We start from the raw sequence: 26273 nt of genomic DNA on the forward strand, positions 1-26273 counted from the left end.
ACCTCCCCACCCCTCTCACTTACACCAACCTCTCCTTCAGCTCCACACTGTCTTATCTCTGATTTGAGCATCTGCAGTTCTTACTATCTCAGTGAACAAAAGTTTTTTGCAGTAAAGAATCAAATAAGCTGAAGCAAGAATTAATAAACTGAATTAACTCCAGCTGTAAGCATTGCTTTTTGATATGATTTATTGCAACTTCTCTGATATACAGAAAGCTCTGATGTAGTGTTTTCCATTAGATACAATGGAAGCTCACACGGCAACATAAATGCAGTTCAGGTATTCAAAAACGCACACAAATCCAGAGAAATTAACATTATCTAGGCTTACTTAAAACAAGTTCATTATATAATATGTCCTGTTAATAAATATTTCAAAAGATACACAAGGGTGCAGCATTCAAGACAGATAAAATAGGGAAAAAGGTACGCGTGGGAAGCAGATAAACCAGTTGCATGAAGGTCATTATTACGAAAACAGATTATGAGCGCAAGAAACAGAAGATCGAACTTTATTCGGGTCCAAGTCCTGTTTTGTGTCTTGGACAAATGTGGAAATGAGGCTTGATCATGAATTTTCGACATGAGACGAGGAAAAGGAGGTACAAGAGATACAGCAAGTGAAAGGGTAAGAGTGAAAATGCCGGAAGTCAAAAGCAGGTGAGATAACATCTGTGAAGAGAGAAACAGAGCTAACGCTTCGTTTTAATGATCTTTCCATAGACGTATGTTGTGACAGGGGCAACAGATCTTTCAACCCTTGGGGCAGCGATGCTGAAGAGGAGGATGTGGTAATGGACACGTTGCTTCGTTAACGGGTTTTGAATGTTAATCGTGAAAGACCGTTTGCAGGTGTTTTAAACTAATTTGATGGTTAAAGAATTCAGAGCGTCTTCACTCTTTCGACTTCTTTCACGAAACTGCCAAAAAAGAAACTGACCAACCTCCAGGACGGAGCGGACGCAGGCAAATGGCTGGGGCCGGAAGAAGCAAATGTAGAAAGTCTCGCACACGGGTGGACCAAAGCACGCCGCTTTCCTCTGGAAGCTGCCGTGACATGAGAGATATCAGTCATCAACGCCGGACCCCCTCATCCAGGTGGTCCGGCAGCTGAGCTGGCCCCACCCCACCTCCTCCGCGTGCCATTGGTCCCGAAAACTGTCAATGCGATTCCCGGCCTTGCCGTTGGTGCTCCCAGCCATCAATCACTGGGGAGAGGTGGGGCCTTGGGTCGAGACCGCAGGGTGGGCTGATCCGCGAGAAGGTTTGACGGTTGGTGACCCACCCCCCAACCCCGTCTCCGGCCGTTATGTCTCGAGGCTTGTGGCGGTTACGGGGTCCCACCGGCTGCGCCATGATGACGACGTTGTTTCTGTAAAGGACGATTCCCTCAACAACCCCGCATCCCCCCAAACAGCCCACTCACGCCGGTGGAGGAGAGGGAGAACGGGTGACACCAAACCCCTCCCTCCCCACGAAGGGGGTGGGTGGGGGGGCGGCTCATCCCGGTGAGTGTGCGGCGTAACGACGAGGGAGAAGCGACGAGCTGCGGCCCACAGAAATGCATCGCCCCAACGCGAGGATAAGGGGAGGGGAGCCTGATGTTTCCATAGAAACGGGCCGTACCCTGGGATGCTACCCCCTCCATCTATTAATGCTGCTGCAGCTCTTTCAAGACCTGCAGCCAGTCCCCGAACCTGTCGACTACAATACTGTGTGCTTCTTTGATCATCACATTTGCTGCAGGCCTTTACTGCAGCTCAGGCTTCCTTTTATCTGAGAGGACAACTAGGTGGTTGTCAAAGTGGCGGTTTGGATCGATGTGCACCAAATTTTGGGTCACTGGTGCACTTCGGCTGTGCCGTGTCTTGACGGAGCGGATGTGCACCTCGTTCATCAGGAGTTCAGTTACTGAAGAGGTTACAACAGTAGGACTGTAGAAATGATTCAGCACAGAGGGGGCCCCTTTGGCCCATCTTGTCCATGTGACCAAAGTCACCTTTGTAAACCCATCTTCAAGCACATGGACCCATACCTGTGCAGCTCACATACTTACACATACTTATAAGAAATTGTTTGGGTCTTTGTCTCCACCACTAACTCAGGCAGCGAATTCCAGACATCCACCACTTTGCACAAAACATGTATTTCCTCACGCCCCCTTTACTCTTTCCGCCACTTAGCTTGCATCTATGACCCTTGGTGTTCAAACTCTGTGCAGAGGGAAGCGGATTTCTCTTGCCTGATCTATCTCTGCCGCTCGCAATTTGGCAGACCTCAATCACGTCAGCCTTTAGCGTTCTCTTTTCCAAGGAAAATAACCCCAACCTCTCCAGTCTTTCCTCATAGCAGCAATTCCTCAGCTCAGGCAACATTTTACTAAATTTTTTCTGCATTTTCTCCAGAGCTGGAGTGTCCTGGAGGCTGAGAGGTGACATTGTAGGGGTTTATAAAATCATGAGGGGGATAGAAAGGGTAAATAGATAACATCTTTTCCACAGGATGGGGGAGCCCAAAACTAGAGGGCATCGGTTTAAGGTGAGAGGGATAAAGATTTAAAAGGAACGTAAGAGGCAACTTGTTCACACTGAAGGCATTCCATGTATGAGCTACCAGAGGAAGTGGAGGAGGCTGGTACAATTACACCATTTAAAAAAGTATATTAATAGGAAGGGTTTGGGGGATATAGGTCAAATGCTGGCAAATGAGATGAGATTCATTTAGGATATCAGGTCGGCATGGATGATTTGGACCGAAATGTCTGTTTCCATTCTATATATCTCTATGACAGCAATTGCATCCTTCCTTTAATAAACTGACCTGAATTGCACTCAATACACCAGTTGTGGCCTTACCCGTATCTTATACAATTTCATCATTGTATCCATACTTTTATATTCTGTACCTCTGCCAATGAAGGAATGAAATCATATGTCTTTTTTTACCAACGAATCTACCTGGACTGCAATGTTGGAGGGCCTGTGCATTCACATGCCATGATCTCTCACTTCATCTATACCTCTCACTGTATTCCATGTTATTGTATGTTCCCTTTAACTGTTTGACCTCCTTGAATGCAATCTGTCACATTTCTCAGAGATGAATTCCAACTGCCACTTTCCTGCCCACTCCACCAACCCAACTATATCATTTTGGAACTTAAAGCTCTGCACTATCTGCCACATGGACAATTTGTGTCGTCTGCAAATTTCTCAATATGCCTCCCATATTTAAGTCCAAATCGTTAATGTATACTGAACCGTGTGGAACACCACATGAAACAACTTTCTTTTTGCAAGGGCTGCCATTCACTATGGCCTTTCATTTCCTGTTACTTAGCCAACTTTGGATTCAATTTGACACATTACTCTGTATTCCATGGCTTTTTCAACCTGTAGTTTTTTGAAATGCCTAACTAAAATCCTTAAAATAGACAATATCCACTACACTGCCCTCTTCGATCTTCATCATTTTCTCAAAGAATTCAATCAAATTTGTAAGGCATGGCATTCCCTTCCCAAAGCCATGCTGACTTTCCCTAACTAGTTCATGCCTTTCTAAGTAAATGTTATTGTATTCCAGTAAAACTGTCCAAACCAACTGATACTGTACAGCTGAAGTGCACCATCAAACCAAGTCTTAAGATAGCCATTCTGTCTCCCAATTGGAGCAAGGATTTAAATTTGTTGTCTCCAGACACCATGTGACCATATCAGTGGTGCTACCAGATGTATTTCCTGATTGACTGGAACAGTCCTTTACGCGGTGGTTTTCAAAAGAATGCATGATCTCATTGTAGCTTAAAAGATACTGCGAGGATCTGACCAGTTGTGGGGTTATCCTAGAAGAATAGACAGTTAGGGGAAGGGATTTGAAGGATTTGTTGGAGGCTAAATGTAAGGCTGTTCTAACTTATGTTATCACTGCACTGAAAAGGAAGTAGTCATGACTTGATAAAGAAACCATGACTAAAATCAAGCAAATTAGCAAAGCCCAATGTTCTTCCAAAGCTCACTTATACACCTTATCAAGTATATGGCTCACAAAAATGAGTGTTCACATTGGTTTTCAACAATGTGTACAGTGGATAAAATAAGATTGCTTGAATTGTGAAAAAAATGGATTTACATTGATTCACATTGAGGCTTCTGGGATGTGGGCAGTCAATTGAGCAGTCAATGGTAGTGTTGCAAGAAGAGCTTTGTCTACACTGAATGTTGTCTACATTGAAAATGATGCGGAAAGCAGCTTCAGTAGCAGGTGGCTGAGGTAGAAATTAAGGCTGGCCAAGTTGTGAAGTTGGAAAGCATCTGTGTCATGAAAGATTTTGTTCAGAATTTTAGGTTGGAATCAAGCACTGTATCAAACGTGAAGAGCAAACTTCTTGTTGAGAAAGTGACTGGTGTCTGACATGGGATTGTTGGTAAGTTAATGGAGTTTGTTGGCTGAGGGCAAAGCCAATGACTTCAGTTTTCCAGATGTTTGAACCGGAAGACAGAAACTTATCCATGAGTGGATGGCTGGCAGATGGTTTGAACTGCGCACTCCCCCAACATTTGATCAAACTGCCTTGCGAACAAGTGCATTTTTTCAGCATCTATTTGGAAACTATTGTACATGTTGATCATTGCCAGCAAGAATCAGTTTGTTTTCTCAAAAGCGACTAATCATCAGTTTCGCCTTGTGTCTCGTTGTTCTAATTATACAACAACAAGCAAAGCCATTGGGTCCATCCTGTCTGCCTACCAGCTCTTACAAAGGAATTCATGCCACTGTGTTGCTCAGTCCTCATTATCTTGCAGATTTTATCGCCAATGTTGGCACCTTGTTCCAGATTTGAGTCAAGACACATTAATAATACCTTCTAAATACACTTGAGTCAACAGTAATGATGTGCTGTATGCTTAAACTATTCCCAATTTTTGTTACATGAGCAAGTTTTCATGTTTTCAAACACAACTGAAGTTTGGGAAAACATTTTTTTTCACAACTCAAGCAATCTTGTTTTGTTAGCTGTACACATTGTTGAAATCCAGTGCAACACTGATTGTAACATTTTTGTGAGCTATATACTTGATAGGTAATATATGTGAGCTTTGGAAGAACTGTGGACTTAGCTAATTTGCTCAATTACAGTCATGGTTTCTTTATCAAGCCATGACACCTTCCTTTTCAGTGAAATGATAAAGTAATTTAGAACATTCCACCTTGACATGGAGATAGAATGTCTTTGATTCTCACACCTTTGTTTAACACTGGCTGCTAAAATATTTTTACAACATGTTGTGGAAATCAAATCATATGGAATTTTTTGTGCAAGGAATCATAATCTTGAAGTTGCACATACATTTTGGTTTCAAGATTTGGAAGTAGAGTAGGGAGTGATTGAAGTCAGGATTATGATTATGAAGCTCTTGCTTTAAAGGAAATATTTTTTTCCTGCTAATACTGTCCCCCATTTTGTTATGTATCACATCATAAATTGCTGTAACTCTGACGTGCTCGCCTAACTGAGTTTTACATCTATATTTGTTTATCTTTTTCCTGATTTGCAGTCATTGTAACATGCAGTGTTTCTCTTGCAGATGATTTAATTTGGAATATAATGTCGGAGTTCAACAACATCTATTGTTTACGCTACTGAACCAAAATCTGAGTTATCCTTTGTGGGAAGACAGCATTAAACTCAGCACAAGCATTGCATTCCATCTTGATCCAGATTACTGCACCATAATACATGCAAAGGGTAAGAAAAAATACTCTGAACCGTCATCATCTGGTGATCATAACTGGTCTCAGTCTGAACAGCAGTAGTGGTTTTCCGGCATAAGGGAGAGAAATGACAGTCAAGTATGTGGTGTAGGTCTCTAATGATCCATGCTAGCTATGTATAACAATCCCATGGTTAATATTCACTGTCTAAACTCAGCACATACTGATAAAATTGCTTTCTGAACTGAGTATTAATTTGGTACAAGTGGTAATCTGTTATAAAGGGAGGAGCATCGGCCTTCTTTTATCTCTGCCACTGTGGTTTGATTAGTTATTATGCGTTTCCACAAACAACACATCTCAAAAGTGATGATGGTTTTCACCAAAACCTGGAAGTGCAAATAACGTATGCCCCAAGAAACAACTGATTCGTTTTTGGTAAAGATCTGGATCCTGGATTTTGGTCAACATGGGAGCTAGGGTGAACTGACATACATTTTCAAATATTGTGGGTTGTTTCATTTCAAATTTTTTAAATATTGTGGACTACAGCAGCTGCTGTGCTGCAATTCATCACAGCTGTTATGACGTGTACAGAGTTTTCGCATCAATTTGTCAGATGTTGGTTTACCTGAAATCTCCTCAGTAAGATGGAAGCTCCTCAGCAGGGATTTCTGTTTTTAGATTTGTGGTTACAGAATGTCAACCCACCTGAAAAAACCTCTAAGACGAGCTGTATCATTGTCACAATGTTTAGTTTACACAGTATCATAGAAGTATGTGCATTACTGAGTGCCCTTTTCACCTGCTCTTCTTTTCCCCTCAGCAGCTAGTCAGTACTCTTATTTTGTGTTCAGGATTAGAGGCATAGTTATTGCCACTTTCACTAAATTAACAGCTAATTGACTCTTTAAATAAATAAGAATAGAAAAACTTGGAGAATTTTTCTTTACCCCCATCCCACTCTACCGACCCGTTAGTTACTTTGATGGTTTGCATTGCCCAGAATGGTAATATCCACTTGGATGCATGGATGTTTAACTGGTGATGGTCGACGTCAAAAACAGAAGGAATGTTACAGTGATTAGGTGGTGGGAGAGCCTTTAGGTTGTGTGCGATAATACTTCCAGATATTAACAAGATTTGGAGGGTTTTATGTGGTGCAGTGGTAGTGTCCCTACCTTGGAACCAGGCCACCTGGTTCAAGTCCCACCTGTTCCAGAAGTGTGCACCTACACTGCTGAAAAGGTGTGCTGTGACAGTAGTGTGTGAAAATGGGTGAAATGCATTACAATACAAACAACTATATCTACAGCAACAGTTTGCAGATTGAGCAACTGACGCTCAGAGTTGTTGAGCTTGTGTGTCAGTTTCTTAAGTTGCAGAACATCAGGGAGTGGAAGCGTGACTTGGACATTTTATTCCAGGGAGCACTTATTCCCCGTAAACATTAAAGTTAACCAATCGTCTGGCACGGAAGAGTATGACAGTGAATCAAGCAACAGGTACCCATTCAATCATAATGGAAGAGTCTCAGCCGCTGATTTTTACCAGGTGTTTTGAGGTTCTTGCTGCCTTACATAGATGGGAACAGGGACCACAAGGTGAATGAGCAAACAGACCATGGCAGCATGTTTCAAGATGCCGTTTAAGTGAGCAAGCAAAAGGTAATATATAGTGACAGTCAGAAGTAAATACCATTTTCCATAGGAGGAGGTGCTTGGTCAATGTTAGTGATTAGGATATTTCTTTGTGACTGGACATCAGTGAGGATTCAGTTGTCATGATCCACATTGAACCAAGAACAGAGCTGGACTTGGAAATAATTTTAAGTGTTCCAGTCCAAATTAAAATGCTCAAATTCAGTGATAATAATCCCTGGACTGTTACCTGAGCCAGGCACCAACTGGTATCATGTGAAGCAGATTTGAAAATTAAATGCACGGCTGAATGAATGGGATGGGAACACAGCACTTCAATTCATGGGACTAGCACAAGAGCACGAGCATCAACACTCAGGAAAAGTGAGAACTACTTGGTTGGAATATAGTCCAATTAAACTGGGCTAGGTTCAATGTTCCAGTGAATTATAATTCAGATCATGAATGAAGTTTTAAACTAACTAAGGGGAGGGTTCAGACAACAGTGTACCAATGTTGTAATGCCGATCAAAGTAAGAACCGACAAAGAGTTTAACACGCGAGAAATTTCCGAGTTATCTGTGAAGTTTTGAATACACAACACCATTTCCTTCCTCCATTATTTTTGGCAGTGCTTTCCGGACAGAGAAACATACTTCTTGATCCAATAACACAATAAGTTTCTGCTTTATGCTCAATGTTTGCTGTCTTTTTTATGTCATAGTTTTTAACTTTAAGGTTGTTAACTAACTCCAGGAGTTCCAAAATATCTATTTAATATTGCATTTCGGTTATTTGCTACAGATTTCTGATTTTGTGGCTTTCATGGACAAAGACCTGTCCCTCAGTGCACCTGCTTCTGCTCTCAGTCCTGAAATTCCTCTTCCAACTGTTCCTATTCTCACTTTCCACAGTTCGTTTTAAACTGCTCCACCGTGAAACCCAGCCTGCATCTTCAACCGCCCCGTGACTCACTTCTCACTATTTCCCCTGTCCGCTGCCTTTTGCTACCTTTGAAATCCCTGTTTTATGTTGCAAAGACCATTTTAGTTTCAGCTCCCTTTCCCATGTCTGAAGTCCTCGCCCCCATCTAGTGACAGAAGCTGGTGGTGCACTGGCTCCATGACTTTGGCAGTTACCTACATTGACCAATGTCTGTCACTAGATGGAGCCTGTGCCATCTGCAATTAAATAGGCAAGTATAATTTCAACATTTATTTACAATATTTTCATTTATATTGCATCTCTGAAAAATTAAATATTTTAAAAACTTTTTTTGTTCTTGTTAGCATTTAGAAATGTATAGCATTTCAATTCAATGTTTAAGGTTCTGTGTATAGAAATTTATTGGAAGTATCTTGCTGTACAATTTTTTTGTGTATTTAGTGATTTGTTTCATTTTGCATGTTATTTCATCTAGGAATGTATTGTAATGCACATTTACACTCCAGTATTTCAAGCTTTGCGTTATTTGCAATGTGTAAGGCGGTGGAGTAAGCTACTGAGCCTAGTGCTCGCCTGCTCTGTCTGCTTTTCTTTTCTTTTTTCTCTGCACTTACCTCCAGTGCAGAACTTGTTCACAGCAACTGGATCGACAGCTGAAACTAAGCCCAGCGCGGACTCATGGCAGAATATTCCAGTAAGATGGTGGCAGAGGAGTTGGTAGAGGGGTGAGCATGGGACCCAGTATAGGCATCGGCGACTGCTATGTCAACAGAGGCAACGTCAGTGAGGTAGGCCCACAGATGACACATGGCACTGAGGAGCACAAACTACAACATTGGTTAGGTCTGGCACTGGCAGAAGCAAAGCACTGGTGGAATGGACTTTACGGTGATGTCTTCAGAGAAAGAAGCATCTGCAGTCGTTGTCGGAATTGGAGATGTGCTTCAAATGTTTGTTCAGCAATATGGTAGGCCCAATTTGGTACCTCTAGAATGGACTTTGATATGGGGACGACTGTGGGCCTGGAGCCCAGAGTGGAGAGAAACCCCCCTCCCTGCCCACCCTTGTCATGTGGAATGCCAGAAGGAAGTTGACTCTGTTTTTACTTATGCTTAAGTCTTATGTCTTAATTTCAGTCTGAAATCTGAATATCTTCTGAAAGTCAAAATGGCACTGGAGCATGGCAACATATTACACTTTTCACTGTACTTTTTGGTTAAATACAGGTGACAATAAATTACTCATTCAAATTTGTGGGCAGGAAAAAGTGCACATGAACATCATTCTTGTTCTGACATTGAATTCCTGAAAATGACAACCACAATTCTAAGTGGGAATTTACTCTATATACCTGAAGATGATGTATCTTAATGCATTGGCCACAATTTCTGTTTGAAAGGAATTTTTGCACAAGAGTCGTGTTGATGAACTGATCCAACATGAGATGAATGCTCTCTTTATTATCTTGGTGCTGACAGTAATTGCTTTTAAAAGTTACCATGATCGGTTTTCCATTTGAAAACAAAATTATCGCTGAAATACTTATGCATTTTTCTTTCTCCTGACCTTTTCTTCCAAATCCCTCTTCTCATCCTGAAGGTATTGACTCATTCCTTGACATTGTTCAGTGGTTACTCTCATACATGTCACTACTAGATGATTATCAGGAATAGCCAAGTTTCCTCTGCCGAACATCACAATGATGAAAATTTTGTTAGCTTTGCTGTTGTGAACGAGCAATTGATCCAAATTTATTCCTGATTGTGGCTTCTAAATCATGATCAACATTCTCATTTGTTGAATTTAACACTGCCTCAATGACATTCTGTATTCTCTAGTTTTTTTTGTAAATAGCTGTATTCCTGTATTCTTATCATTTAGGATTACATGCTCTACTTGCTGAGGAAATGGCTTATTTCAGCCCAAGTTTACTTACGTCTGTTGCCAAATCAAGGTAAGATGATGAATCCTTGTTTTTATGGGAATAAAAATGAGAAAATGTTAACTTGGAAACCTTGTGAATCAATTGGATTCTAATGAGATAAATAGTCAGTGTCAGAACCATGAACTTGCATAGATTTATACTGTATTAAACTATGATTGATAATCCTTATATCTCCTGACTAAAATAGAGACAGGTGCAAATATTCTGCTGCACTCTGTTTTGTGGTGTTCCTATCATGCTGTTTGGTATTGAAAAGACCATCGATTGATATTCAAGTCTGGATTGTGCACAATGTGGCAGTTGCATAGCCCTTGTTGATTGTTGGGGTTGCATGAAAGAGAGGTTCTGTTGAAGACACTCACCAAGGTTACTCGAGCATATTCTTTAAAATCCTATTTACTGCAGTTATATTGCACCAGGGATGGAGAGTTTGAAATTTGAGGCAAATGTTCTGAATTGGCTGGGATTTGTTTTCTTGAGTGTTTCTGTTGCATTTGCCCAGATGAGCAGTGAGTCTAGCTCCTAGCTTCAACTTCAGAGATGATGGAGAGGCTTTGAGGAGTCAGGAGATGAAGTGCTTGCCACATATTTCTGGTCTCTGTCCAGGTATTGTAGCCATAGCCGTGAAATGCCAGATTTTGTTCACCTTTGGCCAGTAAATTTTATTTTATTTGTTCATGGCATGTGAGTGTCACTGGTAAGGTCAGCATTTATTGCCTATCTCTAACTGCCTTTGACCAGAGTGGCTTCCTCTGCCATTTCTGAGGGAAATTAAGAGTCAGCCATGGTGCTATAGGTTTGGGGTGATGTGTAGGCTAAATCAAGTGAGGGTGACAGTTTTCCTTCTGGTTTCATAAACCAGACAGGTTTTTATGACAATCTGAAGTTGTTACACGGTTACTTTATGGCTTGCAATTGAATTCGAATTTGAACATCTGAATCTGGTAGGATTCAAACTCATATTCCAGAACATTAATCTGAAATTCTTGATTACTGATCTCACGATATTACCTCTGTGCCACTACCTCCCTTAAAATGTGAATTTTAGAAAACTTGTCAACAATACTGGGATTTCTTATTGAGTGCAGTCATTCCTTGGCCCTAAGAAGACATGAGCGTTAATTCCTGAATGTCAGCCTTGTTGCAAGTTGGCATTGGTTGTTTCATTATTTGCATAAATGTGAATGGAGCTGGACAGATTGAATTGTCAGCTAACTGTTCGCACTTCATGTCGGAAAGTCACGGGTGAAACAGTAGTGGGTGATTGGACCAAAGAGATTTTCCACAGCTGGTTAAGTGGGATTTAACAGCAGTTGAGCAGGAAGTTGAATAAACCATGTCCTGCCTGATAGACCCAATGTACTCATTACTTGTGAGCACAGGGAGAAAGTTAATAGTGAGGACAGTGACAATGCATCATGGCTTAGAAGGCTGTCTGTGTTGGTGATGGCAGGGTGGTGGCAGGGCAAGTGACAGATTGGAATTTGCAAAACAATAATTAAGGGGATAGATAGCCTCTCTGCAGCCAAAAACAAGAATCCCAGAGGATATGTCACCTACCTGGTACCAGAGTGAGGGATATCTCACAGTCAAGAATTTGGAAATGGAAGGTATAGCTACAGTTCTTGTGATCGATGATGGAACAAATAAAGTAAGTAGGAGATGAAGCAGGCTCAGTGCAAAGAGTATCAAGACTTCGATGCCAATTTAAAAACCTAGAGTGTTATTTCAAGTGTCACGTGTAATTTGATGTAGGAGCATGCTGATCAAGACAATTAAGGTGTGGCTAAAGAGCTTGGTGTGTGAATGAGGAATTTCTTTTTACTAATGTTTGGCAGCAGTTGAGACAGGAAGGAGCTGGACTGCTGGCACTGGTTTCCACGATCGAGGATGGGACCTGCGTTTCTTGTAGAAAGAGTAAGGTAGCAGCAGGGATCTATAAGCAGTCAAATGGCAAATAAAGCAGAACAGGAGAATACAGGAAAGAATTAAGTACAAGTGGACATTGAAGGAAGAAAAATATTATGTTTAAAGAATGGGTGTCAAAAACTGTTCAACATAGATTGAGAGAAATGCAACTAAAAATAAATTAATATGTTTGAACAGCAATGTATAGTATACACAATACAACAAAATGGTGTGGTGGTGATGTCCATGCCTCTCACTGTGGAGTAACTGCACATATTCAGGACAACATAAGGGTGGCTGAAAAAAGGGATGCAACAATCAGCATGACAGAAATGGAATTCATATTGAACATAGATCAAAGATAAAAATGGATCAATCACAGTTTTAGGTGTTGTACATAGATTACCTCATAATAAGGGGATACGGAGAAAGAAATACAGAGACAAACTGGAAAATTGTGTAAACATCATCAAGTAATAATCATGGGCGATTTCAATTACCTTAATAATAACTGGACAGAAGACTTAAGCAAGGGAAATAAGGGAATGGCATTTCCATTGTGTGTACACAAATATTTACTCACCCAATATATAAAAACCTAGCAAGGAAAGTTTGACTATTGGGTCTAGTTACTGGGAATGAAACAGAATAATTTATTTAAGTTTGGGAGCATTTGGCATGATACTGTTCATTCAATGACAAAAATATCTTTTAAAAAAACAAGTTTCCACATTGGAGAAGAGCTGAGTCTGAGGGGCTAGAATGAGAACTTCAGAAAATTATATGAGCAATTTGCTTGGCAAACAGCAAGGCAAGGCTACAATGGGTGATGGGTTGGTTGTTTTTCCAAACAGGGTAAAGATATCCTGCTAAATACAAGAAGCCACATTTAACATTTGTGTGGTTCCATGGATGAATAAAGACAGAAAGGAACAGCTGAGGTTTAGGGAAGAAGCATGCATCAACTACATACACAGCAAAGCAAAAAATGCATATTGAGGGAAAATGTGAAAAGGTTAGGAGAGAAGTAAAAGTGGAAGGTAATAAGAAATACTTAAATTTTAAAGGAATGTAAAATTGTGAAATATTTTACAATACATAATAAATAAAAGGAGTCTGTGATGGTAATGAGACTATGAAGGAATAATCAGGATTATTCTACAAGTAATGACAGACAGCAGAAATATTTCATTATTTACCAGTGAGATAGAACAGGAGATGTGACATTAATCCTGGGATGAGTAAATAAGTCAGTTAATTTAAAAGAGAATAAAGATGCAGTGAACTCAAACTCAAAGAGGCAGGAGGCTCTGGTCCGCTGCCAGAAAGGCAGACTCACAGCGATCATGGGGGATTTCAATATCAGGTGGACTGGGTAAATCAGGCTGGTACTGGATTGCAAGAAAAGGAGTTTGTGGAATGTCTACAAGTTGGCTTTTTGGAGCAGCTCATGGTGGAGCCTACAAGGGAACAGGCAATGTTGGATTGAGTGTGTGCAATGAGGCAGACTTGATCACAGAGCTTAAGGTGAAGGAACCCTTAGGAGGCAGTGATCATAAGATGAGAGAACTTACTCTGCAATTTGAGAGAGAGAAGATAGAATCAGAGGTAACAGTATTACAGCTGAATAAAGGCAACTATAGAGGTATAAAGGAGGAGCTGGGCAGAACTGACGAGAAGAGGAGCCTAGCAGGAAATACACTGGAATAGCAATGGCAGGTGTTTCTGAGAGTAATTCAGTAAACACAGCAAAATTCATCCTGAGGAAAAAGAAGCATAGTACAGGGAGGATGAGGCAACCGTGGCTGACTAAGGAAGTCAGGGCTAGCATAAAAGCAAAAAAGAAAGCATATAATGTGGCGAATGGCAGTAGGAAACCAGAGGACTGGAAAGCTTACAAAGACCAACAGAAGACAACAAAAAAAGAAATAAGGAGGGAGAAGATTAAATATGAGGGTAAGCTAGCCAGTAATATAAATGAAGACTGTAAGAGTTTCTTTAGCTATATAAAAGGCAAAAGAGAAGCAGAAGTGGACATTAGACCACTGGAAAATGACGGTGGAGAGATAGTAGTGGGGAACAAGGAAATAGCGGAGGAACTGAATAATCACTTTGCGTCAGTCTTCAGGGTGGAAGACATGAGTAATATCCCAAAAATTCAAGAGCGTCGCGGGGCATGGCTGAGTATGGTGGCCATCACCAAGAAAAAGGTACGAGTAAAATTGATTAGCCTGAAGATGGATAATTCACCTGGACCAGGTAGACTACGCCCCAGAGTTCTAAAGGAGATAGCTGAAGAGATACTGGATGCGTTAGTGGTGATCTTTCAGGAATCACTAGAGTCAGGGAGGGTCCCAGAGGACTGAAAAATCGTTAATGTGACACCCCTGTTTAAAAAGGGATTAAGGCGAAAGACGGAAAATTATAGGCCGATCAGCCTAACCTCAGCAGTGGGTAAGATTTTGGAGTCCAGTGTAAAGGATGAGATTTCTGAATATTTGTAAGTGTACGGTAAAATAGGGCAAAGTCAGCATGGTTTCATCAAGGGGAGGTCATGCCTGAAAAATCTGCTGGAATTCTTTGAGGATGTAACAAACAGGGTAGACCAAGGACAGCCAATGGATGTTATCTACCTGGACTTCAAGAAGGCCTTTGACAAGGTGCCGCGCATGAGGCTGCTGAGTAAGATAAGGGCCCATGGTGTTAGAGGCAAGGTGCCAGCATGGATAGAAGATTGGCTGTCTGGCAGAAAGCAGAGAGTGGGAATAAAAGGGTCTTTTTCAGAATGGCAGCCGGTGACAAGTGGTGTTTCACAAAGGTCAGTGTTGGGGCCACAACTTTTCACTTTATACTTTAATGATCTAAATGAAGGAACTATGGGCATTCTGGCTAAGTTGTCAGATGATACAAAGATAGGCAGAGGGATAGCTAGTATTGAGGAGGTGGGGAGGCTGTGGCAGGATTTGGACAGGTTAGGAAAGTAGGCAAAGAAGTGGCAGATGCAGTACAATGTGAGAAAGTGTGAGGTCGTGCACTTCAGTAAGAAGAATAAAAGCATGGGCTATTTTCAAAATGGGGAGAAAATTCAGAAGTCTGAACTGCAAAGAGAATTGGGAGTTCTTGTCCAGGATTCTCTCAAGGTAAACTTGCAGGCTGAGTCAGTAGCCAGGAAGGCAAATGCAATGTTGGCATTTATTTTGAGAGGACTTGAATATAAAAGCAGGGATGTCCTACTGAAGCTTTATAAGGCTCTGGTCAGGCCACATTTGGAGTATTATGTGCAGTTTTGGGCCACATATCTCAGGAAAGATGCACTGGCCCTGGAGCGGGTTCAGAGGAGGTTCACGAGAATGGTCCCAGGAATGAAAAGCTTAACAAATGTGGAATGTTTGAGGACTCTGGGACTATACTCATTGGAGTTTAGAAGGATGAGGGGTATCTAATTGAAACTTACAGGATACTGAATGGCCTGGACACAGTGGATGTTGGGAAGATGTTTTCATTTATAGGAGAGACTCAGACCCAAGGGCACAGCCTTAGATTAAAGGGAAGACCAATAAGAACGGAGATAAGGAGAAACTTCTTCAGCCAGAGTGGTGAATCTCTTGAATTCATGCTACAAAAAGCTGTGGGGGCCAGGTCATTGAGTACATTTAAGACTGGGATAGATAGGGGATCAAGGATTACGGGGAGAAAGCAGAAGAATGGGATTGGGGGACCTTATCAGCCATGATTAAATGGTGGAACAGACCCGATGGGCTGAATCGCCTAATTTATGTTGTTATGTCTTATGGCATGATGGCAGATATTTAAATGAATTAAATGAAGAGATGAGATAGATATTACTATACATATTTAATAATAGATTACAAAAATGTTTAATGCCAGAGAACTAGCAGACAACTAACGAAATTCCTTTATTTATGTGAAGGGAAAATGTATGCCCAGGCAAGTATAGACCAAAGGAAACCCAAAGAACTGCGGATACTGGAAATCAAACAAAAACAGAAATTTCTGGAAAACTCAGCAGGTCTGACAGCATTTGTGGAGAGAAAGCACAGTTCGTGTTTAGGGGTCACTGACCCTTCTTCAGCAGTACAGTTCCAGATGTGTCCTTCAGTTCTAAGAAGGGTCACTGGACCCCAAAATGTTAACTGCTTCCTTTCCACAATTACAGACCAGTTAGGTTAACATTGGTGGAGGAAAAATAAATGAAACCCTATGAAAGACAAGAATAGGAGAATATCTGGAAGTGAGATATATAACAATGAACACTCTCCATTGACTAACCTTATTGAATTTTTTTTGAGGTGGAAGGGAGAATATTAATCAGGATGCAGAAGATATACTTAATTTGCATTTTCAAAAGGTTTTCAGTAATTTGCCCCAGAATCAACTGGGGAATAAGAACAGAAAATATGGAGTTGGGAACAAGTTTATATTATGGCTTGCTTTTTGGCTTCATTGCTGAAAGCAGAGATTTGTGTCTAAATATCAGTTATTAACAGGGTTAAAAATGGCATCTCACAAAGCTGAGACTGATGCTATTGACTGTTCACAGAAATGGTTCGGACTTTCGAATCAAATGAAATTTCTACATTTGTGCATTGCACTACTGTGGGAAGATTATAAACATAAAAAATGTTCTACAAGTACATGATAAAATATTTTTCTGTGTTGAAATGTCAGTGGTAGTTCTGTACATTTCAAAATGTAATGCTTTTTGTTTAAAAACAGAGGAACATGCTGTTTCACACCTAGCAATTTATGGACTTCAGTTGTGGTTCTCCAGGTCCGTGATTTTCATTCATACAGACTATTTCCCAGAGATAAAGGACTTGGGAGGATCTGCCCTCTTCTCTCCTGCAGTTTACCACACTTACACTCTCCTTTCATACCTGTGTGCAAATACCACACGTCAATTTGGTGTTCTCAAGTGAATAAAGAATCTTCCGATAAAAAAGAACAAAAGCCAGATCCTGAGACAGAAGACTCACTTTCCCGGACAACTCAAACAGTTATTGTGAAGCAAAGCTGGCAGCAGAAAATTCTAAGTGAACTGAAACACTACTACAATGGATTCCGATTACTTTGGATAGACACAAAGGTGGCACTGAGGATCCTGTCAAGATTATTTGTTGGACACCGGCTTACCCGTAGAGAGAGACGAAGGGTAGGTAGGATTTTCCAGCTAAGTTAATTTGGAAAAGGTGAACATTTTTATCTGTTTATTTGTGGTAACATTCAGGTTTTCTAAATTTTGTTTTTCTTCCGGTCCTGTTCTGCACCATTTGTTGTCTTACCTTGAATCCCTCACCTGCATGGTCACTGTGCACGTGTCAGCTGAGAGAACAGTGAGTCCTGCCCTTGCTGCAATACTCATGCATTTTGTCTTGTGTAAACTCTTCCAGCTTATACGAACATGTGTTGACCTATTCCGCTTAGTTCCATTCATGATCTTTTTGATTGTGCCATTTATGGAATTTCTGCTGCCCGTTGTTCTGAAATTGTTTCCTGGGATGCTGCCATCTACGTTTGAGACAAAAATGTCAAAGGTTGGTGGGATTATTTCTACATGAGTTTTCAATTTGATGCAATACTTTTAATTGTTGTGACAATATGGAAGATGCCAGGTGGGAAGAATGATTGATTAAGAGAGGATTGGAGCAGAGAGTGGAAAAGATGGAACACAAAATGATTATCTTGTTGATGCTACATAAAACTTTTCTGCTCTCAAGTGCCAGGTAGGAAGAACATGCTGAGGGATACTGTCCCTCTGATTAAATTCCTTGTTTTAAAATAACTTCAGTTCAGCCAATTTCCACAATGCAAAAAAGCAAAGTGAAGCACTGATCACAACTTGGTCAAACTGACCAACTTGGTCAAGCTGCCTGGTGAGTGCCGTCAGAGACATGTCAGGCCTCCCTGTTCAAAGAAAATTTACAATGAGGATAACAAAGTATGAAGCTGGATTAACACAGCAGGCCAAGCAGCATCTTAGGAGCACAAAAGCTGACATTTCGGGCCTAGACCCTTCATCAGAAAAGGGGGATGGGGAGAGAGTTCTGAAATAAATAAGGAGAGAGGGGGAGGCGGACCGAAGATGGACAGAGGAGAAGATAGGTGGAGAGGAGAGTATAGGTGGGGAGGGGATAGTCTCCTCTCCATCTATCTTCTCCTCTACGCATCTTCGGTCCGCCTGCCCCCCTCTCCCTATTTATTTCAGACCCCTCTCCCCATCCCCCTCTCTGATGAAGGGTCTAGGCCCGAAACGTCAGCTTTGTGCTCCTGAGATGCTGCTTGGCCTGCTGTGTTCATCCAGCTTCACACTTTGTTATCTTGGATTCTCCAGCATCTACAGTTCCCATTATCTCTGATTACAATGAGGATTGTACCTTATCACTGTTTATGAATATGCTGAGTAGGTGTTCAGCACTGTAGCCAATTAGAATATTCAGACCAAGCTGCTCTTCTTAACTTTCTGAACAGCTGCACGTCAGAGCACTTTGATCATGAAGTCATGATGTCACACTGAAGTAAAATACATGCAAGAATTTTGTCTCATTAGATTTGATAATTTCTTTTTCTAGGAAGAAAATCAGAGAAATACGTTGGCAGCAAAACTTGAGGTTGCAAAATTTCTCCAGGAAACTATTGCAGAAATGGCTAAAAGAAATAAAGCAAAGGGCGCAGATGCAACCAAACAGTTTTCTTCCTACGTACAGAAGGTTTGCTTCAAACATTCATGCATATCTCTTGTGAAATAACTACCAGATAATTCCCCATAAAGAGCTGGCAATACCATTAGAAATCACTTTTACTGTACAGCTTATGATAGCTAGAAGCATGAAGAGAGGGTTATCGTGAAGAGAACCGTCTTTGTACTAAGGGGCACTCGAAAACCGAATCATTTGTAAATGCTAATTTTGAAGGGGAGAAATAAAGCATGTAAATTTACTTTTGTTTCACTTTGTTGGAGGCTTAGTTCAAGTGACCTAAACAGCAACTCTTAAAGAATCCTATTTACTTTGTCATTTGGAAAGTCTTAAGAATGAGAAGACGATAAGAGATAGGTGCCTTGAGCCTGCTCCATCATTCATTTGAATCCTGGCAGATCCGACACTGCACACTTCCACTTTCCAACCCTTTCCCAGTGACCCTTGAATCCTCACCTGATAGGGAAACCATCTATCTCAGCCTTAAATATATACCAGGACAATGGCCCCACAGGTCTCTCTGACAAGGATTTCCAAAGACTGTCAGCCCTCTGAGAAGAAATTCCTCTTCATCTCAGTCTTAAATTGGTGCCCTTTATTCTGAAACTATGCCTTCTGGTCCTGGACTCCCCCATGAGGGGAAACATGTTCTCAGCATTTACACTATCAAGCCCCTTAAGAATATTTTATCTTTGAATGAGATCATCTCATATTGTTCGAAACTCCAGGAGCTGCAGTCAGCAATTTAGCCCCTGCAGCCTCCTCTGGCCATTTAATAGATCGTGGCTGATCTCATTAATGCCTGACCTCCATTTTCCTATCCATTCCTGTAACCTTTTCAACCCATTATGAATTTTAAACCTATCTCCTCCTCAAATAGTTCACACCAGTTCTTCCCCCCTGACTCAAGCTGGGAGTGATTTCAATGTTCAACCATATGTATTTCTAATATTTTACCTTATTAGTCCACGAGAGGTGGAAATTTGATGAAATGTGTGTCTTTTTTTAGAAATAGACATTGCCTTCATTTGCTGCTCATCTACCACAAACTAATTTCGAGAAAGATCACGTATCCTCAGTTAATCATCTCAAATTGAATTTTGGTTTGTGTGTAAAAATGCACTTCAAAATCCAAAAAATGTTTATTTTTCAAACTAAGTTGGGACAATGAAAATTCAGTTCATTATTTTGGATACATTTCAAATCAATTGAAACAACTCACATTTTGTAAAAGGGAATAGTGGAATGTATGAGGCTGAAATTTGATTACTTGTCCAAATTTTGAAGGTGCGTCGTTCAGGAGAAAGTCCGAGCACACAGGACATAGTGCGTTTCTCCAAGCACTTTGAAGATGAATTGACACTGGAGCACCTGACCCGTCCTCAGCTGGTGGCACTGTGCAGGCTTTTGGAACTCCAGCCTTTTGGTACAAACAACCTGCTTCGCTTCCAGCTTCAGATGGAACTACGATCCATAAAAGCGGATGATGAAGTAAGTACAAGATTACAGACATTATTCTGTATTATGATGGCAAAGATAATAGCTTTCAAATAAGCCACAATCTAGGATTTTTAAAAAAGTGGAACTGACAGCTTTAAAACAGTTAACACTTCTCAAAGAGTGGCAAAATTAATTTCGTGCAAAGGTCTTGACACTGAGTAATTATAAGAACTGAATTTCAAAGCATTTGAATCTTCTATGTAAAATAATTTTTTATGTTCAGTAATTGGTAATCTCTGTTGTGTTTATAAATTACAGATGATTGCTGAAGAAGGATGTGAATTTTTGACTGTACCAGAACTACAGGCAGCATGCAGAGCAAGGGGAATGAGATCATTAGGATTAACAGAAAAACAGCTCCAAGATCAGCTTACACAGGTGATGGATATGGTAGAGATGTGCACACTTGCAATCTCATTGTGTAAACAATGTGCAAATGAAACAACAACAAAATAATCCATTTCTAACATATTAAAGTAGTCATCCTTGAAAAATTCTAACTGTTTTACCTGGATATGCAACCTCTTAATACTGCTTACCAGTCAGAGTCCATCAGGTTTAGCAACTGGGAGGAAAAACTTGGCAGACTAAATAGGGCCAGTTTCATATTTCTCTTGATGATGTCACACTCAACATTGCTTTTCCAGGTGCAATATCAGCTGTAGCTCTGTTTTTCTTTTCACACACAGCAACCATATCATCCTTGTATAAATTAATACAAAGATCTAGGTACAACTGGGAAATAACCTGTATGGTTCACATTATTGGAAGGCCAAATGAACTTCTGTCTTCCAGCACTAGAATATGTTGTTCAGCTCAAATATTTACAGTGTGTTGTATGAAGAACAACTTCTCAATAGGAGCAGTAAGAATACAATTTCTTTTTCAATTCCACGAAATTACCATTCCTCTTAAACGCAAATGTGATATTTACGAGTCTCTCGATATAAAAGAACAACTTTAAAAATGAATCAACTCCTTTTTCTGCAGTGGCTTCAGTTGCATCTGAAGGAAAATGTACCTCCATCATTGCTGCTGTTGTCTCGTGCCATGTACCTGACTGATATCAAACCAAAAACTGTTATTCAGAAAGTGCCAAAAATTGAGGTGACCCTTTTTCTTTCATGATTTTTCTTGCAAGATTGTATTAAAATTTAAATTGAAATTATGATAAATCGCAGATCAGTGAAGGCAATGACACAGAAAATACTGGAGAGACACAGCAGAACTGGCACCATCTGTAGAGATAGAAACACAAGTTAGTGGAGTCAAAATCTGCTAAGTTTCTCCAGCAGTTTCTAAGTCTGTTGCAGGTTTCCAGCATCTGCAGCATTTTACTTTTATTCCAGTGGAGGCAATAGGATGTGCACGGGCAATAGTTTTGAATGTTCTAGCTATTCATCTAAACACTTTCATTTGGTACAGTTCTTTATTCAGTGAGGGGATATGGACTTTAATGGTTGGGCAGTATTTATTGCGCATCCTCAAGCTACTCTTAGGAAGCTGACAGTGAGTTGCCTTCTTGAATTGCTACATCAGCAGTGTTGTTCAGAAGGGAGTTGCAGCCATTTGGCCGAGTCACTCTGAAGGATAGGATATTTCTATATAACTTGTCAATTGGAAGTGCCATCTGTGCTCTCATAATGCATATGTCTATTCTTACGGTGGATCCCAAATTGTAAATCTACAAAGAGTCAAGGTGAGACTTGTAAAATAAACAGACAAGACACTTCAAGCTCCTGGCACATCTGTTTGAATCCACATGATGCCGCTTTCAGAGCAGTCTTTACATAGATTTTTCAATTCTGGCAGGATAGCTGAGGTTTGAGAGGTCAAGAATATGAGTTATCGTTTTTCGAAAACACTTAGGGAAAGCAGAACTTCAAATAAAATGTTGTTGGGTGTGCTGATTTTGCTGGACAAAGAATGTCAGGAGTTTGTTGATGAATATTTAGTGAATACCTAGTTTAATACAATGCAACAAGATGGAATCAGTTTATCATTATATATATATAGTGTGTAGAAATATATGTATATCTTTTGTGGATTTTCCAGCTGGGTATTACTGGTAGCCTGAAGAAAGAACCAGAGAAACAAACCACCACTGAACCATCAACCTTGCCATCATCGGATGCATTGTCTGACTTGACACCAACACTGAAAAGCATGAAGGTATGAATGTGACTGACTCAGTTCAATCAGCATCCAATTCTACTCAGTTTGTTGATAACAAAGGACATTTTTGAAGATTCAAGTTCAGAGATAGATTGGGCATGGCCCAGGAGACAATGAGTGCCCAGTTCACGTTGCAGCTCTGAGCTGGGGAAGATAAGATGCCTCAACTGCAGCCCATTATCCAAACAAAAGGGGGCCAGAGACTGAGGCCCTCTCTCATCTCCTCGCCTGTCCGAGACCAAGATGAAATGGGGCAGGACACAGTGGGCACTGAGCTCCTTCCCTTGCTCTGAGCTGCAGAAGATTGGGGTGGGGTGGGGGAGGAAAAGGCAGCTCCTCCTGCTGCTCTCAGCCAGGGAGGGGACACATGGCTGAAGACATTGGGCATTTAACTCCTGCTCTAAGTTGTCGTGGGCACAGACTGGAGGCCTGTGTTAATGCGTGACATAGAGGCAGCAAGACTACATCTCCAAGCTTCTGGAGTTTGCAGTCTCTATGAACAGGAGCTCACAAACACCCAGAGTTTCTTCTGCTGCACCTCATTTTGTCCTGGCCTGTGGCCATCATTCTGCTCCTGGCTGCATTTCTCCCATGTCCTTTCTAACGTCTGCCATTTCTCAGTCTGCAGATGGACAAATGTCCCAAAAAACTAAGGCCTCTGCAAATGGTTCAGGATGAACAAAGTCAGAAGAACTGGAGAAATGGACAACCTCCTCATACCAGAGTACCTCTCATCTCAGTTGATTAGGACAACTCCACCAAAGGGACACTGTTGAGGACTGATTATACCATTGTGGTAATCAATACTTCTATCATGTACTTAGGGTTCAATCACTTTGCGGATAGCCTGGTAACATGCTCTCAAATGCTTCAACCAAAGAGCACTCATTTAAATGAGAAAGGTAATGTGTTCAAGACAATACTGTGGATGTAGATGACTAGTTTGTCTTACTTGAGGCAGAACAGTGACAGTGGACTACAAACAGGGAAAACTACTTCTTCATTGCACAACCACACCATGTACAAAACAGTGTTATTTTTCTGAAATATGTATGGCAGCAGTACAGGGAAAAACACAAAACTAGACAGCCTGTACAATTTATAGTTGATTTTCTCCTGTGACCTATTGACGCTATTATATTTATAGCAGTGACAGCAGATGCCAACCAAAGTCATTAACACAGCACCAGACTAACTGCCTACTGGTGCGTTGCAACATGGCACGCAGCCTGAGCAATGTGATGAGGATATACTATCTGGGACAAAACCTGACCAGGACTGTGCAGGTACAGGTACTGGATAGCAGGAGCTTTATGCTCAGGCTAAGAAGATAATACTTTTATTTATCTCATACGTGTGGTCCTGTGTTTGTGACACAGAGGTCTTTTTTGATCCATCATTGAATACGTCACTACATTTTATAACAATGCCTGTCATGTTTGGAATCAGTTGTTTTAGCTTTGTGACTTCCCCAAGCAGCAACTTCACACAAATATCTGCCTTCCCCTTCTGGATGTTGTTGGGAGCAGAGAAAATTGGCCCTAAAGGAATCCAAGCATCTGTCTATTCCCCAAGCAGCGATGGTACAGGGAGCAAAGGACAAGAATGTTTATGAAAATGCCAAAACATTGTTGGTCTTTTTAAGATGTGCAACAAGACCATCTCCTGCAATTGAAATGAGTGGACTCATACTTGCTCAGCTGCAACATTGGGGATCCAAAGATCTGCAGAGAAACTGAGCATCCTTCCATCACTGAGTGAAGATGAAGCATCTTTTGGAGAAGTCAACTCAAATGGTTGTTTTGTCCATGCATCTGGTGATTGCCAATGATTGGAATTGCAGTTCCCAAATGCAAACACGCGGTCACTGAAAATAGTGAAACAAATTTCAATCAACACCTAAATTTTACCGGTTGATTGAATTCTAGCTATTTGCTCCTGTTTCAATGTCTTTTCTTTCAAAAGTAAAATGGTGAACAGATTATTGCTGTGTCATATGGTCAGCACTTCATGTCACTTCGTAAAATCTGGCAAAAGGACACTAAAATCTTTAGAATAATTCATTCTACCATCCTTAAAAGCAGACAAAAATGAAGAAATATTGTTGTCCACCATGAAGTCCTGAGCTGGAATAACCTCCAGTGAATGAAATACTGAGCAACACGATAAGAGCAGATAGTGGCATTTAGCTCAGATGACCCAAATACTAAATTTGAAACACCACCAAAGTCAAAGCCTTTGTGCATGGTTAGCAGTTGGTCAGACACAGAGAACTACTTCAGAAACAGGTCCTCTTTTCACATTACCAGAAACACAATTCCACCTGTAACCAATTAAAAACTATCTCAGCCCCCAAAAACATGGTGAAATAGAATGCTATAATGTCTGAAACCTGACCACCCCGACCATTTTTTGCTCCTTGATTAATATGCTGCAGCGGTTATGTGTTACAGACAGGAAGGTTGAGATGAGACCACAATACATTGACTATGATCTTACTGAATTGTGGAGCCGGCCCAAAAAGCTAAAATGGCCAAACCTTGCCCCAAATCCCATATTGCTGTTTTCCTATGTAAAAAGACTGTCACATCACTTTGCAAATTTGTGTCCAAGATATGGAAAAACTTAATGGCTGAAAGGAGGAGAGGACAGAGCTAAAGAAAAATGGAAGTCTCTTTTTGAAAGGCAGCTCGAGATTATTCCAAACTCATTTTCTCCACTGTCTCATAGTCCCCAACCACCAAATTTCTCACGTAAAGACCATCCTGGGCCTGGGAGCAGAACCCTTCCCCATCTCACTATGATCAAGTTAAAACTTTGCTATGCCTCTTGTAACAAGTGGAAGCTGACTCCCAGACAGAGAATCTTCAGGGCAAAAATCAGGGCCAGTGCAGAATCAGAACTTTGCAGCATGCTGGGGGACCTAAACTTTTAGGTTTCCATATAAAAATCCTCAGCTGCTATCCCTCCACCTCCCCTTTCACGCCACAAAGTTGAAATGATTGAAAATACTAATTTTAGAGCTACTCTTCCATTTGTCCAAACTGAATGTAAAAGTCGATGCTTCTGAGGTGTGCCTTTACTCAGAGTCATTATTTAATCCTGCCACATGACATCGTACAAAATCTCAGAAAACCTATTTTCTGGTTGCTTCCACAGTATGTTGCCATAAGAAACACTCACAAAAGCATTCTGTGAACTCTGCACTCAGGCTACCTTTCCAAAGTGATTTTTTTTCAGTTTTTTTCAGATTATAATCATCCATGATTGTTGCTGTCCCTTTTCCACAAGCACCCAATAATAATTCTTGTATACTTTGTCCTACATTGTGGTTAATGTTAAGCAGCTTTTCATCAACTCCTATGAAAGACTTCTGTTATAATCCCAGCTAATTTTACTACTGGAAAAGTGAGAGCTTCGAATGAGATCTGGATTAATTGATCATATTTTAGTTTTCTTTCACTTCAATTTAACAGTCTTTCACTGAAACCTAAGCATACAAGGCTCCAGATGTGGTTGAAACAATAAAACGGGAGTTTATTGTGCTCATTAAAAAAGCAAACAAATCAAGCTATCTGAATGTAGTCATTTGAAAGATTTCAAAATACACAGCAAATAAAACATCAACTGCTGCCTAGCAAATTAACTTTATATTTATTCAAAATCTCACACAGTTCTAAGTTTTGAATGAAATATTTCCTTTCTATCCTTGTCCTGGGAGTTGTGAGGC

General features: G+C 40.7%; 1 protein-coding gene across 6 annotated transcripts; it reads left to right on the forward strand.

Annotated features, from left to right (window-relative positions):
- The first annotated feature begins 307 nt into the window (after positions 1–307).
- Positions 308–26100, forward strand: letm2 (leucine zipper-EF-hand containing transmembrane protein 2). 6 transcript variants are annotated; one of them, XM_048523234.2, is made up of 12 exons: positions 312–630; positions 726–793; positions 5588–5748; positions 10181–10253; positions 16890–17325; positions 17564–17707; positions 18743–18880; positions 20156–20359; positions 20627–20746; positions 21359–21475; positions 22424–22540; positions 23165–26100. In XM_048523234.2, the coding sequence occupies exons 4-12, from the start codon at positions 10207–10209 to the stop codon at positions 23219–23221; spliced, it is 1380 nt and encodes a 459-aa protein (XP_048379191.1). In that variant the 5' UTR covers positions 312–630; positions 726–793; positions 5588–5748; positions 10181–10206; the 3' UTR covers positions 23222–26100. The 6 variants fall into 6 exon arrangements, with proteins under 6 accessions (XP_048379193.1, XP_048379191.1, XP_048379190.1 ...); XM_048523233.2 differs by having other exon boundaries at positions 312–793; XM_048523232.2 differs by lacking the exon at positions 726–793 and having other exon boundaries at positions 312–662.
- Positions 26101–26273: the final 173 nt, after the last annotated feature.

The sequence above is a fragment of the Stegostoma tigrinum genome, chromosome 40 (assembly GCF_030684315.1).
Source record: "Stegostoma tigrinum isolate sSteTig4 chromosome 40, sSteTig4.hap1, whole genome shotgun sequence".
NCBI lineage: Eukaryota > Metazoa > Chordata > Chondrichthyes > Orectolobiformes > Stegostomatidae > Stegostoma > Stegostoma tigrinum.